The sequence below is a fragment of the Naegleria gruberi genome (genome assembly GCF_000004985.1).
Source record: "Naegleria gruberi genomic scaffold NAEGRscaffold_7, whole genome shotgun sequence".
Classification (NCBI taxonomy): Eukaryota; Heterolobosea; class Eutetramitea; order Acrasida; family Naegleriidae; genus Naegleria; species Naegleria gruberi.
The window spans coordinates 294,967-311,612 of record NW_003163320.1 but is presented as its reverse complement, the minus strand read 5'-3'; the positions used below and the strand labels follow the sequence as shown (position 1 = coordinate 311,612).

The following is a 16,646-nucleotide window of genomic DNA, read 5'->3' as shown; positions in this document are numbered from 1 at the left end:
GACAAGTAGTAAAAAAACATAGCGCCAATTTATAAAGCCTTAAAAAAATGGCAACATCAAGTTTTAGAAATAATGCTGGTGGTGGTGGAGGAGGTTCAAATCCTCACTATCAACAACAACAGCACACCACTCATTTACATTCTAGCATGTATCTATCAACAATAGAGAGTGCTTCATTAAAAGCGGAACGTTTAAGGGTAACAACATCACCCTTTGCAAGAACAGACTTTGCCATTAGAAGAGATTTATCTCAAAAGCCTTCGGAGGTAGTATTTTCATCATCAACAACAAATTTAAGATCCAATGATACAACTAATAATAATAATACTTTAACCCATTCCAAACAACATCAACAATATACAAATCGTTCTTCTATATCTTCTTCCTCATCATCATCTAAACAATATACTAATAAGGAAGATTATTCATTATTAACAATAGATAAACCTCAACAATTAATACCTCAACAAGTACATAAAACGAATACATTTAATTTAAATAATGATGATATAGAAGGATCCAAACCATTAAAGAATAATGTAATATTTAATAGACAATTAAATCCATTAAATCCAATATATAAATTACCAAGTGTAAGACAACCAACTAGAAAACCACCTGAATTTGAATTATTTGAAAAGAGACCACCTAAAGATATATTAAAAGTTGATGATATTATTTATGATGAAAATAAGAAATTAGCAAATGAAAGAAAGAAAAATTCAATTCCAAGAGATCCAATTACATGTGATGATATAAATCATCCAGAAGATTATGGTGATTTTGCTGTACGAGGCTTTTATAGATCTGATTATCAAAAGAGAATTCCAGAAAAACATAAAATTGACAAGATTAATGTTAAGGATATTAATGATGAATGGAAATTTTCAACAAGAAGATCAACAAATCCCCTCTCTCCACGTTATGATTATGAAAAATCAAATATTGGAAGAGAAATTGGTGAAATTGAAGGAAGTAAACCAGCTACTTTACCAAAACAATCAAATTGGACAAGAGAACCTTTATTAGAAACGAGAGGAAATTGTGGTCATGCCTTATCAAGCACTTTTCCTATACAACGAAGAGATTTTAGACAAATTAATTATGTTCAAGATATTTTACATGATGATAAGAAGGGAAATTATACAACGTTTCATATTCCTTCAAAAAGACAAACTCATCCTTTAGATCCAAATTATTAAATAAATTAAATTGTATCATATTGAGATTTTCAACTCTTAATAAAATTAACTCCTATATGAAATGAATCAATAATATTTGTAGAACATTAAAATTGTTACAAATATTATTTATTATATAAATCTACTATAGAATGATACATATGATATCATATTATTATTTAAATATAAATATACAATTAAGCAGTGAAAACCTTTAAAATATTAGTTTGACCAGCAACACCTTCAATGTGACCACTTGTAACAACAACGTATTGACCCTCTTCAACATATTTCTTTTCCTTTGCACTTTCAATGGTACGAGCAATAACAGTTTCAGTACCAATGACAGAACCAACAACGACAGGGAAAACATTACGTGAAATCATTAATTGACGTGCAGTTGACTTATTTTGAGTAACAGCAATACATGGTGGATTTGGTCTATATTTGCTTACTAATCTAGCAGTATTACCAGTTTCAGTGATTGTAATAATTAAACCAGCTTGAACATCATTGGCAGTTTTAACAGCACTTGAAGCAATAGTTTCAGTGACTGAAATTTTACCTTTCAATTCCAAAACAGCATCTCTAATCATATTAAATGTTTTTCTCTCATCTAATAAACATTCACTTGTTGTACAAATACGTGACATTGTTTGAACAGCTTCAACAGGATAATCACCCTTAGCAGTTTCACCTGATAACATGACACTATCAGTACCATCAAATACAGCATTAGCAACATCTGTCACCTCGGCACGTGTTGGTCTCGGATTTTTAATCATTGATTCTAACATTTGTGTTGCAGTAATAACAGGTTTACCATGAATATTACATTTGGCAATAATCATTTTTTGTGCCAATGTTACTTGTTCTAATGGAATTTCAACACCCATATCTCCTCTGGCAACCATAATACCATCACTCACTTGAAGAATTGAATCAAAATTATCTAATCCTTCTTGATTTTCAATTTTGGAAATAATTTTAATTTCCTGACCACGTGATCCTAAACATTTTCTAATATCTAAAACATCTTGTGCTTTTCTAATAAAAGAAGCAGCAATAAAATCAACATTGTGTTGAACTGCAAATTTCAAATCACCAATATCCTTCTCAGTTAATGCTGGTAAATCAACAATAACACCTGGTAAATTACATCCCTTCTTTTCACCAATTAATCCACCATTCAATGCAACACATCGAATAATTGTCTTTTCAATTTCAATGACACGACATGCAATTAAACCATCATCAACTAGAATTTCATCTCCTCTCTTTAATACTTTATACATATTCTTATAATCAATTGTAATTGAAACTGGTGAATGTTCAAAAGAAATATCAATCAATTTCTTTGTTGAGGTTGTTGAATGTTGTGTTGGTGGAATGGTTTGTTCCATTAATTGATTCATTATAATATCAACTGTATTATTTGTTACATTATTTGTATTGGAAGTATTAGAAGTAGTATTAGAAGTATTGCTATTATTACCATCATTGTCTTGTTGTTGTTGTTGAAGTTGAAGTTGATGATTAACTAAATTAGCAGTTAAAATATCAATAGTATTTAAACTATTTAAATGATTCATAACTTGTTGATTATCAATTTTAGGTAAATATTTTCCTTTTAAATTTGCATATTCTTCAGTATTTTGACAACAATAGAAATCAATAATTTGACCAGTCTTAATTTCAATACCATCAGGATTAAATTCCTGTTCTAATAAACCTGTTCTAATTTCAGGTCCTTTTGTATCTAACATTAATGCAACAATGGCATTATCACATTGTGATGCTGCAATACGTGTATTAACAACTGTTTGTTTATGGAAATCATGACTACCATGTGAGAAATTCATACGAATTGTATTTACACCTGCTTTAATTAATTTACACAAGGCTTCAACTGTTTGTGTTTTAGGTCCAATGGTGGCTACAATTTTAGTACGTCTAGCATAATCACCTTGTGGAATTTTCAATTGACTACTCACTTGAGCACCTGATAATCTTGCCCATTGATTGGTTGTTGCACTCATTGTTATGTTTTTGTTTGATTGTTTGATTGTTAAGAAGATTAGATGGATAGATGGTTGTTGTATGAATACAATATGATAGGAATGATCACAATAAAAATAGACTAGTATCAAATAAAACTTGAAGCAGCTTTAAATGTGTTGTGATTTTTTTTTTGATTTGTTGTATTTTCTTCAATTATTTAAAATGCAGTAGTCGGGTGAAGAGATGATGACAATGTGTAAGCTAGCTAATGATGATGATCAAGTAATCATTTGATGATTAGGATGTTAGAGGTAGGTTGAGAATCTTCAAAGTGGATAATCTTCTTTAAAAAATTCAAAGTGATAATGATGACTATCATTTTGGAAGGAGAGAAATAAAATAAAAATTGGAAACTTGTTCATTTTTATCTTGACTTCTATTTTAATTTTCCAAAGTAGGTTTGGTAACAATACTAAATTGATTTGATATTAACAGAGTTGAAACACCTTTTACAATAATATTTACAATTGTCAACATGTGATATTTTATCATTAATTTATTTCATGTATGATGATTTTTGTTTTGGATAAAGAAAGGAATGATTTGCCTTACTTTTACAATTGTTACTATCTTTCAATGTTATTGCTACCGAAGTGTGAACCGTACTTTCTCACATTTTACCTTCCGTCTTGAGGTATCTTCTGATTTAATTAGGCAATAAATAATTCACACCTACAAGATTGACTGGAGTTGGGCAGCAAGCAGACATTAAGACATTACAATTTCTCAATGGCTTCAATTCAAAACGACAGGTCATCAATTCTACAGTTCTCACTGTTGCCAATTCAACAAATTGGAAAATATCTTAAACTTACATCAAGATGTTATTAAAATTTAAAAAGAATTCTTAATTATTTGAATGACAGATCCAATTTGAATCCTTGATTTGCTACTTGAATAACTCACGTGCTTGTTGAAAGATCGAATAATTAATAAATTACTTACCATGTCAATCAACTAAACAGATTATTGTAAATGATTGTAGAATAAAGAACATGCACTGAACTCAAAAATTAGATTTTATAAAAAATACCAAAATAAAACTGCACACAAATAATTCATTCATTCTCAATATTCTAATTCTTACTTAATGCTTTGAGTATGTAGCTCAGAGGGAGAGCAAGGAGGCTCTTGAAGTGTGTCTAAAAAAAAGATCATGTCTAGATACACAGTATCCTGGTCGTCAGATCGAAACTGACCGTACTCATAACTTTTATTCATCTGCATGGAATCAACGTGACTTTTTGTTAACCTTTCAAGAAATCAATCTTTGGTGTACGCTTAATGAAACAGAAAAAGATATCGAACAGAAGTCAGAGCAAAAAAATGAGAGAAAGCAAATTGGAATAATAACTAAAAGAAATCTGAAAAACAAGTAACACGTATCTAAAAACCCCAATACTATGTTACGTGGCTGATACAATATAGTACTAGATAGTAACTGTACGGTTTGGTGATTAGATATACCGATGAACAAACATGATAAAATATAGTTATACTAAAATATTAAAGACGTAGTAAACAATATTCTCTTTTCAAGAAACATCAAATATTAGATGAGCTTCAAATATGCATCATTACTATCACATGGTTCATTTTTAATCTTTGTCGAACGCGTTTCGGATTGTTACACTGATAACCACTTAGGTTAGTAATAACACTTAACATTGTGATCGAATCCAAGTAAAGCATGTGCCAGTATATATACTTACCAAGTATGATGCCTTTTACTGTATTTGTAGTTAACCTAAGCTCTATCATCTGTTCAACACAAGTACTTAAAGTATTTGCTCCAAAATAAATTGGACATAAGACTTATTACTCGATTACGGTGCTAGTGGCACGTTTTGTGTTTTAGACGCAAAAATGAAATACACCACATGAGACCAACACATCCCACGCAGGTAGAGATAATACACAACTATCAAAAACAAAAAGTTAAACTTGGTGTTCTTGTTCTTTGATGCTTCAAAAAATACTAACAAACCAAGTTATGTATTTATCAATTAACTTTCAAAATACAGACCGTAACGTAATTACTGCCAAAACAGAAGCCAAGTTTACAGAGTAATGAAGACTCCAGTGTATCGTATGAAACAAGCTTATTGTTTGGAAATGTTTTGAGAATGCTTCTGTTCTACTGTTTTTAATCCGTACCAGATAAGATATTCATTGGTGGGTTTACAGTTGAACACTGTGTTTCCTACTTCAGTTTGGTAGAAAACGAATACCAATAATACTAAGAATGCCGACAATCAATGGTTTTGGCATTTTCAATAACGATAGCTCTGTATGTTCTTATATAAGTAAATTTCATTTTTTATTTGGATTGATCTTGTGACTCAAATGAGGTTTCTTTATCTACTGTTTGTGAGCTTTCTGTATTGTCTTGTAATGATTGTTGGACTGTTGATGGTTGTTGTAAATATTTCAAATTCCAAACCATTTTACAATTTATTAAAAGTGACAATATTTCAACAATTATCATTAAAATTAGAATAAAATCCAATAATAAATTACTAAAATTAAAAATATTAACTCCAAAATAAATATTAAACACAACCATAATTAAATAAATAAATAAAATAATAAATTGTAATAATAATATTTTAAAATAATAATAACTAAATGTTGATGTAAATATTACTAATGGATTAATTAATAATAAAAATATAAATGTTAAATTAATATTATTTATATCTGATGATTCACTATTAATATTTACATAATTATTATAATATAAAATATAAATAATCATAGAATATAAAATAGTAGAAATAATACCAATTAAAAATTGAGTAATAAATAAAATATTATTCATTATAAAATATTCAATTTTAATTTTTAAATTTTTAATTCTACTATTTGTATATTGATGATCATCATTTGATTGAAATTGATTATTTCCGAGTGGTTCATATAATTGTTCTTCATCATCATTTATTCTAATCATTTTTTGTTATTTTTTTTTAAAATATTTTAATATGATGATGGATGCATTGATGATACTTGACATTTAAAAATAATAATTAAATAATAGATAATAATAAATAAATAATTAAATAAAATAAAAGAATTAAATTTATTAATTTAAAGGTACTTTCCACATTCTTAAATAACCATCCGATGAACAAGTAATTAAAACTTTTCTTTTTGGATTTAAACAAGCCTTTAAAATATTAGTATTTTGTAAACAAGTATGTTTAATTAAATGTATTAATTTAAATGATTTTTCACTTCTTTCAAAAAATACAATTTCATTATTTAAACCAATACCACAATATATATTTTCATTACAAATAAATACTTGTTTAAAATTAGAAATATTATTATTATTAGTTAATTGATTAATATTTAATTCAGATAAAATATAATGTTCATTTTCATCAATATCAAATAATCTAATAATTTCATCTTTTAATGTTGTTGCTAATATTAAATTTTTATAATTATCTACTTGAATAACACTACTTTTACATCCACTTAATTCTCTATATTTAATACAATTAGATGTATTACCTTTACTTATATGATTTATATGATGATGATCTTTCTTTTTCTTTTCATTTGAAGTATTTGAATTTGAATTTGAATCATTTAATATTTTATAAATTTTAATAATAGAAGCAAAACCAGCAATACATAAAAATGATTCAGTTAAAGAAAACATGTAATTTTCTAATTGACCTGTTTTAATTTTTTCAACTTGATAATTATTTAAATTATAAATTGAAATATCATCACATCCTTCTAATTGAGCAAATAAATATTTACCATTAGATGAAAATTTCATTGATTTTATCATTTTCTTTTCAGATGGTAATTGTATTGGTTTATCTATAATTATTGAATTATTTGTATTATTTGTATTATTAATATTTAATTTAAATATTTTAATAAAATTATCATAATCAATTGATACAGCTAATAAATCACCTTCTTCTGTTAATGCTATTGAAGTACCATAATCATTAACATTTCCAATTTCAATATCATAAAATTTCTTATTATCTTTAACAAGTAATTCATTCTTATAGATACGAATAGTTTTCTCTGATTTTTTTAATATAGCTGTATAATTTCTAGATACTGATAAATCTAATACATCATCATTAGTTATTTGATATTGTACTTTCTTTTTTAATGTTGATGCTTCTACTATTAAATTGGAATCTTGAATCTTTTCATTATTTGTTGTTGTTGTATGATGTTGAGTGTTTGAAGAAGCCTTTTTCTTTCCTGATGTTAATGTTGTTGTATTATTAAAAGATTGATCATCACTTGTTATTGTTGTATTATTATTATTGGTTTTATCAATAGAACCATCACCACCTCCTCCTAATAATTTGTCTTTAAATAAATATACAATAATTAACAAGGGAATTGTGAGTGAGAGAATGAATGTTAACATTTTTTTAAAATCTATTTTAATAATACAACAACATCCAGAGCATATTTTACAATTCAATTCTGAAGAACACATTAGTTTGATGATCAAATAATAGGTGACTTCTTGCCTTTAATAGTATTAAAATTCTTTCAATTTCCTATTCTTTTCTTCCATTGCATATTCAATATAATTTCTTTAAATCAAAGTTAAACATTTTCAATTCAAACAACATAAATTTAATCAGATCCCACAGTGTCGAATTTTCCTTTGAATAACTGATGGGGAGCTGTACTATGATGCTCTTTTTATTAAGGTTTTTTGAAATTAAATTCATTCAAAACACGCAATACATTGGCTTTGGAAATTAAGGATTGGTCATCGTCCAATCATTTCGAAACTTCTACTATCTATGTCATATGTTTCCTATCTGATTCCTGCTTCAATAATTGATCAAACTTTCCATTATATACAACAAAAGATGGCTAAGGATTCAAATCTTAATTCAAAAAAAATACGTAAAAGAGAAGATATTATTTCCTATTCTACCATCAACGGAAGAAGATGTTCAAGACACTACTATTCCCAATGATCTTCTTCCTTATGTTACCTTAAAACTTGAAATTCCAGCTAACAAGACATCATCTTTGCAAAAATAATGCAATGAAAGACAATTGGAATTGCCAATAACTTATTCCCAAGAAGATTAAGGATGAGAATGAACATGATCGTTTCGAAGTTAGTTTCGTCAATTGTGATCATGTTCATGATTCATACAAGATTTCTCAAAGCTATTCCTGCTGTCAGTAACAATGATGATTCTTCATATCTTAAACTTATTTTAAATATCATCCAATCAAAAGTGGTAAAACTCCAAAGATTGAACATCTTCTATTTCACATTATCATCTTTTCACAAGATTTTCCAAAGTATTACAAACAACATGTTCATAAATCTTATAATGAAACTTTAAAAGAAAGGGAAAATAAACAAAACCATGGATCATTAATTAGTGATGTAATATGGCTCTCCTCTTTCAACTTTTTATAATCAATATAGATTAATTCTTTCATTCTTGTTGAACTCAAATCATTCCAAAATTTAACAAATAATGAAAAAGATTAAAGGATTGGAAAAGATTATGGGAGAGGTGAGTTATTTTGTAACATTAGATTCGTCCATTCCTTTCGAATTAATGTTAGACTTTTGTAAACTCACAATCAAAACAATTACAAATTACAATTATCTGAATCAATTTTAATTACAATACCTCAACAACTTTTAGAACAGTTTTCACGTTCCAAAAATAACTTTTTCACGTTTGGGTTTCAGAGGATTGTTGTCATGTCCTTTAAATTTAACATTTTCTTGCGTCACGTTTTGATTCCCCACTTTAAAAAAAATGTCAGAAAATATATTGACAGCTATTCGGAATCTTCCAAGATATTCTTCTTGTACAATAGAATGTTCTGAAAATAATTTATTTAAAATTTCATCCAAAACAGATAATACTATCAAGTCATTACAAGTTGAAAAATATTATGATTTTGTATATGATTATGATGAATTAAAAAAAACAATATCTAATAGATCATCACATTATAACATAGCAAGAGTATATGATATATTTAAATTAGTTATTAATGATGAATATTATAAATGTATTGAAACTGAGTATTGTAAAAGTACATTATTTAATTTTTTTAAAGATGAAATTCCATCAGCAAAAATAATTAAACAAATATTAAAACAAGTATCTAATGTATTAAAATATATTTATGATAATGATAAATTAATTTATAATAATAATAAGTATGATAATTCTAAATTAATTAAAAATAATATTATTGTTAAAGAATTTAATAGAGAAGAAGAAACAATTACAGTTATGTTAAATGATACTAGTAATTTTATATCAATTGAACAATCATACTATTTTCAATTGCTTAGTGATGTTATGAAAGCTTTATCAATAGTAATATATGAAATTACAACCAGAAAATCATTTTCAAATGAAACAGAATTAATAAGAAAAGATTATGAACAATTGAAAATATTAGATGACCAATTAATAGATTTTTTAATTATACTTTCGAATGAAAATTATTTTGAAAAATTATCATTTTTTAATAATAGAGAAGTGAATGATGAATTAAAAGATGTACATGAATTATTTAAAAAAGATAGAGAAATTATATTAGAAACTGTTAAACACAATGGTAATGCATTTGAATATGTTGATGATTCACTCAAAAAAGATAGAGAATTTGTATTAGAAGTTGTTCAAAAATTTGGAAACATAGAGACAATATCATGGAATAATATTTATTCAAGTATTTTGAACAAATATGGATTTGAAATTATTTCATTTATTGGTTATTGTTATTACTTTACATTTCTAGTATATGATACAAGTAGAAAAAAAAATGTTGTAGTAGGAATTATTGAAAACATTTTATCAAAAGAAACACTTAAGTTTTTAAAAAGAGTTAACTTTCAGTCTAACATTAGAAAATTAGAATGTGTTAGAACTGATGAGATTAGTTTTGATGTTATGGAATTCAGATCACTTGTAGATTACATTTATAATACTAATTCTAAAACTATTATTGAAAAACTTAGTATTTTTACTAAAATACTTAATTTAGTACAATCATTTCATAATAAGAATATTGTAATAACAAATTTAAATCCTAATAATATTGTATTAATGGAAAATGATGAATTAAAATTTGTAGATTTTTCATTAAATTTTGAATATATAGCACCTGAGGTATTTGAAACAAATGAATCACATAACAATGATATAACAAGTGATACATATTCATTAGGATGTATTTTATTAACATTACTAACTAATTGCAATATTTCTAAAATAGTACTACCTTGTAAAACTAAAAAAGATGAAAATGAATTACATAACCAAATTGAAAAATTAATTAATAGATATGTTGAATGTGAAAAAGAAATTAAAAATATATTAATTAAATGTATTAATAGAATGATTCACATAGACTCTATGAAACGTATGAATTGTTTTTATTATAAAAATATTATTTTAAATATTATCAAATATTTGAATGGTGAAATTAATGAAAATGAATTGAATATAAATTTAAATATATTAGAAAATGAAGATTGTGCTTATTCAGAATTTTCTAAATTTATTTCATATTTTAATTCAGGAAGTATTGAAAATGCTATTTATTTATATAATAATTTAATTATCAAGTATCCATGTACAGGTTTATATATTATGGGTGCACAATTATATATTCAATGTGGAGATTATCATAAATTTAAAGAATGTATTAATTTAGCATATAATTTAGATAATAATTGTAAAGCTGTACATGTTTACAATGCAATTTATTATAAATCAATACATGATTATGAAAATTTAAATAATACATTAAATATATTAAATAATACAAATATTACATTTACAGAACCTACATTTAATGAAGTTATTACTCTAAAAAATGGAGAAACCAATAATGTTATATATCCTGAATTGCAATCAAAACTATTAACATCTAATCAAGAATCAAATAATAATACAAAAATTATTCCTAAAACAACAGGTACTCCCCTATCAGATGAGTTAGTTATTACAGTTTTTTATAAAGATACAAAAAGATCTCACAATAATTGGGATGTCAAAGGTGAATCGTTACAGAATATTAAAAACCATTGTGCTGTCATATTTAAAGATAAAAATCTATCCACTCTAATTGATAAATCAAATGAAATTGAAGTAAAGCATGAAAATATGCTTAAACATTTAGGTGAATATAAAATTGAAGGAAGTGAAGAAATTATTAAAAAAGAAGATTTAAATATATCTTCTGAATATCAAAGTAAATTTCCAATAATCAAATATTTAAATGCAAAAGTATCAATAGTGGAATATAATAATGAATTGAAAGTGAAAAAGTTGGTAGATGTTCCTACTAATGAACAAGATTTTATTGATAGATGTGAAACTATTCAATCAATTAAATCTGATAATGTTATAGAATATTTACAATTTGGACTTGAGAATAATAGAGTGTATTATATTATAATGCCAATAGCTATTTGTGATTTACGTACATATTGGTATACTAATTTTTTTATTTTTGATAAAACAATAGACAAGTTATTAAATTATTTTATTCAAATTACTAGTGGAATTATAGCAATCCATGACAATAACATCATCCATCAAGATTTAAAATTAGAAAATATATTAGTATTTGATAATGATATTCTTAAAATATGTGATTTTGAACATTCAAAGTTAACTTTTAATAATACTATTACATTAGATGGTATTGGAACTTTATTATATAGATCACCAGAATCTGAATTATCAATAGGAACTGCAACAAGATTTGGAAATTGTTTAGATTCATATAGTTTAGGATGTATAATATTTGAAATGTTATGTAATAATAAGTATAACGTTTTAATGATTGATGGTAAACCATTCTCTTCTATAATGATAGCAAATAATTCTAATGATATAATACATAAACATATTGAATGGATGATTAAACAATCAGATATTGTACCTAACCATTTATCAGATTCAATTATAAATTTATTGAAAAATCTAATTACAAAAAATCCACTTGAAAGAATGAAATCAAATGATATTTTATCACAACTTTTAATAATCCAACAAGAATTGAATCAAGTTAATGATAGGCATTTTATACCTGAGTATAATAGTATTCCTACTAATGTTAATAACCATATTACAAATTTAACTTTAAATAATATTAATCAAGACTCTATTCAAAATATTGGAAAATATTGTAAAAATTTGAAATATTTAAATATTAGTGGATGTGATATTAGATTGTTTGGAAATTATCAACCAGATGAAAATTCTCCACAAATTATTAATTGTTTTTCTAAATTGAAACATTTAGTCTTAAATAATTGTACTCAATTAGAACAAGTCTATTCAATATCAATGAATCAATGTAATATTACCACATTAGAATTGAAACATTGTCCTAAATTGAATTTAATTAATATTTCATCAGAATCATTAACAGATTTATTTTTAAATTTTACACCCAACATTACAGAAATAACTCTTGGAACGAGAAATAATCCATTTAAAATTGAAAATATTCCATATTTTATGCAAGAATGTAAAACTGTCAGATCAGTTTGTGAATTTATTTGCACTCTTGATACAACTCCAGAAATGATAGATGATGAATTAGACAGTGCACTAAATGAATTGAATATTATGAAACCACGCAAATTTTTAACGTACCTTTATCGGTATAACACTAAGGTTCAAGAATATTGTAGCATCAAATGTGACTTTCCTGCCAAAACTAATAAGTGCACCGAGTTTTTAACCACTCTGACTCTAGATCAAGTGATTGTACTAGACTGAATTGGTTCGAATAAAGTTTTATTTCCTATTTAAATATAAAGATAAAGCAGTAACAGAACCAATAACAGCACCTGATAATATCCACCATTTACAACTCATAAATGGACATTTAAATTGTGCAGAATTTGTATTATTGGAATGTTGTTGTCCACTTGAATAGGTACATTGATTCATTAATTTTTCATCAACATATTCTTGACTAGTTGGATATACCTTAGGTTTAACAAGATAATTTGTTTCTTCTCTTAATTCATTTGAATTATTAAAAGTATTTGTTGAAATGGTAATTGTTGAAATGGTAGTAGTAGTATTTAAAATATTTTCATTTCTAATTTCAGCCAAAACTTGAGAAGGTAATAAATACCATCTCAAATGACCATATTTCTTTGCAAATTTAAACTTTTCATCACCAAATAATCTATAAATTTCATGTTCATATGATAATTGGAAAGGTGCTCTTTCTTGTGTAAATAATTCAATAGATTGTGTTAATAATCTTTCAGCATCCTCCAATATATCTGAATAATTATGAATAGTATTAGGTTCCATATCATGTAATTCACTTGAATGATCTAAAAATTGTAATTTACCATTTTCAAAAGTAACATCTGTTAATTTTTTACGATGTTGTTGTAAAAAGTTTGTAAAATCTTCATGAATTGATGATAAATTATCAGTTGAATTGATATCAAATGTTCTATGCATCCATTCATTACTCTTTTCATTAAAAATATAATAGGGTAAGAATTTCCAACCATGTGTTGCAACAAAATCAACTGCCTTTACAACAAAATCAACAGTTTCATCATCAAAAAAATAATTTAAATTCAATCTTGTCCAACCAGGTTTTAAATGTGTTAATGAAATTGGTGTTTCATAAGATTCCATTAAAGCAGTTTCTAATTCAATTGCCTTTTCATGTGTAATACCAAGTATTTCCATACCAAGTGGACCAGCACATGAACATCCACCTCTAGTTTGTACACCAAATAAATCATTTAATAATAATGAAACAAATGAATGATGTAAAAAACTATTACCATGTTTAACTAGAAATGAAAAGAATGCTAATTTTTTAACACCACCCTTTTCAATTGATTCTCTACCTGGTCCTAAAATGATTAAATTTAAATTATTTGACCATGTTTCAAATGCTCTATCTCTATAAGCATCTTCTAATTTAGAAATTAAAGAAGGACCAACAGTATCTTTTAATTTAAATACTAATGCACATCTAATAGATCCAATAATATCAGGTGTACCTCCTTCTTCTCTCTCTTCAATTGAAGTTGTATATGAATGATTTCTATCATCAACAAAATAAACAGTACCACCACCTGGTCGTGTTGGAACTGCATTTTTAAATAATTTTCTCTTTGCAATTAAAACACCAGGTGTACTTGGTCCACCTACAAATTTATGAGGTGAAATAAATATAGCATCCTTATGATAGATTGGATCATTGGATGGATTTACATTAATTGAAACATAGGGTGCACTTGCTGCATAATCAAAAAAACATAATGCTCCATTTAAATGACACAATTTACATATTGAATCACAATCTGAAATTACACCTGTTACATTAGATGCTGCTGTAAATGATCCAATTAATAATCTCTTATTTTTTATATTATTATTATTTAAATTATTATTATTAGAATTATTATTTAAATTATTAAAATTATTATTATTAGAAGAATATTTAATTAAACATTGTTCTAAATGTTTTAAATTAATATTACCATATCTATCTTCACTTATTTGAATAACAATTGCACCACTTTCTCTCCATGGTAAAATATTAGAATGATGTTCAGCACATGAAATGAAAACAATTGGAATTTCATTTTCATTATTTGTAGATAATGCTAATAATACTCTCTCTCTAACACCTAAACAATGAACTAGTGTATTAATAGCACTTGTACTACCACTACCTTCAAATAGAACAACATCACAATCTTCATCTGTTACTTGTCTTTCACTTGGTAATTTGGAAAATTTACAAAGTGAACATGTTGATGATTCAAATGATGATGGTAATGATGATACATTATTACATTCATTTGATTGATTTGAATGATTAGATTGATTAGAATTAACTAATTTAGCATTAACAGATTGTGCAATGATTTGTCTAGCATCTTCTCTAAAATGAGTAGTTTGATAACCAGTGAATGAAGTAGTAGTATGTGTATTAGCATAGGTAGGTAATACTTGTTCAAATAAATAATCTTCAATAAATTTCAATGGTTTACCAGATGCAATATAATCACAATAAGTAATTGGAACATAACGATTCTTTGAAAATGGTGATTTTAATACTGCTTCACCTCCTACTATATTATCATGTATACTTGTTATGAGTGATATCTTTTCATTCATCCAATCTTGCATTTTCTTATTTAATACCTTGTTATTATTATTATTAATATTATTATTATTAATATTATTATTAATGTTATTAATATTATGAATATTATTGTCAATGGCTAAATCATTATTATCAATGTTATTGTTGTTATTGTTGTCATTATTATCAGAGTGTGTTCATTGCAATGTCATGAAGTACTTTATAGGTAATAGAATTAGGATTGAATGGACGAGATCTGTGCATTGTAGAACGTTTTGTTGTGGAATATTGTTGTGGTGAATTAATTCTACTATTATTATTATCTGAAGAAGAAGCAGCAGCAGCAACAGGAGATAAAAGATTCTCCGAACTTGAAGGAGTTAAAATAATGGTAGGAGTTGTTACTTCATCATCAACAACAACATCAACATTATAATTATCATTGGATAATGATGACATTTTTTAAATCAGTGTTATCTAATATTATATTGATGATGATAATAGACAGTTTAATGTTAATGGTGATGAGAAAATGTTATGAAAATTGTTGAAGGTGAAGTAATGGAATGACCAAACAGTTGAAGAAGAATATCATTACATTGTTATGAAGAGTGTTAATATAATAATAATAATATTCATACACGTTTGGTTATTGAATTCAATTTTTTGGATAAGTGAAATTATAATTGTCGAATTGAATTGTAAAGGTGAAATAATTACGTACAAATTGGTGTGAGCAAAAGATTTGGCGTCTTGTTTGGTTATTATTGATGCGCTGATTTTTGAAAGTGCAGAGATGAAGGTGAGAATTTCCAAGGTTTTTTTTTCAGACCGTTAGTTTTTGGGCACTGAGTTTCAGTTTACAAAAACCAATCGGATCACCAAAGTGGATTAGTGGCTTTTCTGATATGAAAATACATGAAATCGTGATTTGAAGGTGTCAACGTAGCAGACTTGGCCGAGTGGTTAAGGCGACAGACTTGAAATCTGTTGGGGAAACCTTCGTAGGTTCGAATCCTGCAGTCTGCGTGTGAAATTTTGATGTTATATCAAAACTCAGTAGCGTAGGTTTATTAGCTCTGAAATTTAACCAGGTTACATTGTCACCTGCGCTTTGGATATCAAATAGAAACAAGCGTAAGTCTAGGCAGCCAATACTGAATATCTTCGGAAGCTTGAGGTTGTAATGTTATTGTTTGAAACATTATCAGGTTTAATGGTTGTTTATGTGAAAATAATGTGGAAGGGTGTTGTTATGTT

At 26.1% G+C, this 16,646-nt stretch overlaps 4 protein-coding genes, 1 non-coding gene and 1 pseudogene across 6 annotated transcripts; 3 read left to right on the top strand and 3 right to left on the bottom strand.

Annotated features, from left to right (window-relative positions):
• Positions 1-47: 47 nt before the first annotated feature.
• Positions 48-1,202, top strand: NAEGRDRAFT_63598 (uncharacterized protein; the record flags this gene model as incomplete). Its single annotated transcript, XM_002681156.1, has 1 exon — positions 48-1,202. One exon carries the CDS (start codon positions 48-50, stop codon positions 1,200-1,202), a length of 1,155 nt encoding a protein of 384 aa, XP_002681202.1.
• Positions 1,203-1,260: 58 nt separating this feature from the next.
• On the bottom strand, positions 1,261-3,382 carry NAEGRDRAFT_78488 (pyruvate kinase). Its single transcript, XM_002681017.1, has one exon. The coding sequence runs from the start codon at positions 3,218-3,220 to the stop codon at positions 1,379-1,381; it is 1,842 nt and encodes a 613-aa protein (XP_002681063.1). The 5' UTR covers positions 3,221-3,382; the 3' UTR covers positions 1,261-1,378.
• Positions 3,383-4,339: 957 nt separating this feature from the next.
• On the top strand, positions 4,340-4,449 carry NAEGRDRAFT_t119 (annotated as a pseudogene). Its single transcript has one exon. The product of its transcript is annotated as a tRNA-OTHER (tRNA).
• A 1,878-nt stretch (positions 4,450-6,327) lies between these two features.
• NAEGRDRAFT_63596 (uncharacterized protein) lies at positions 6,328-7,653 on the bottom strand (the record flags this gene model as incomplete). Its single annotated transcript, XM_002681016.1, has 1 exon — positions 6,328-7,653. The coding sequence occupies one exon, from the start codon at positions 7,651-7,653 to the stop codon at positions 6,328-6,330; it is 1,326 nt and encodes a 441-aa protein (XP_002681062.1).
• A 5,380-nt stretch (positions 7,654-13,033) lies between these two features.
• On the bottom strand, positions 13,034-15,430 carry NAEGRDRAFT_78487 (aminotransferase; the record flags this gene model as incomplete). Its single annotated transcript, XM_002681015.1, has 1 exon — positions 13,034-15,430. The coding sequence occupies one exon, from the start codon at positions 15,428-15,430 to the stop codon at positions 13,049-13,051; it is 2,382 nt and encodes a 793-aa protein (XP_002681061.1). The 3' UTR covers positions 13,034-13,048.
• Positions 15,431-16,334: 904 nt separating this feature from the next.
• Positions 16,335-16,415, top strand: NAEGRDRAFT_t120. The gene has a single exon. It is a non-coding gene; the product is annotated as a tRNA-Ser (tRNA).
• Positions 16,416-16,646: the final 231 nt, after the last annotated feature.

Coding starts and splice junctions, on each gene's coding strand:
- NAEGRDRAFT_78488 (XM_002681017.1), bottom strand. CDS start 3,220: ATGAGTGCAACAACCAATCAATGGGCAAGATTATCAGGTGCTCAAGTG.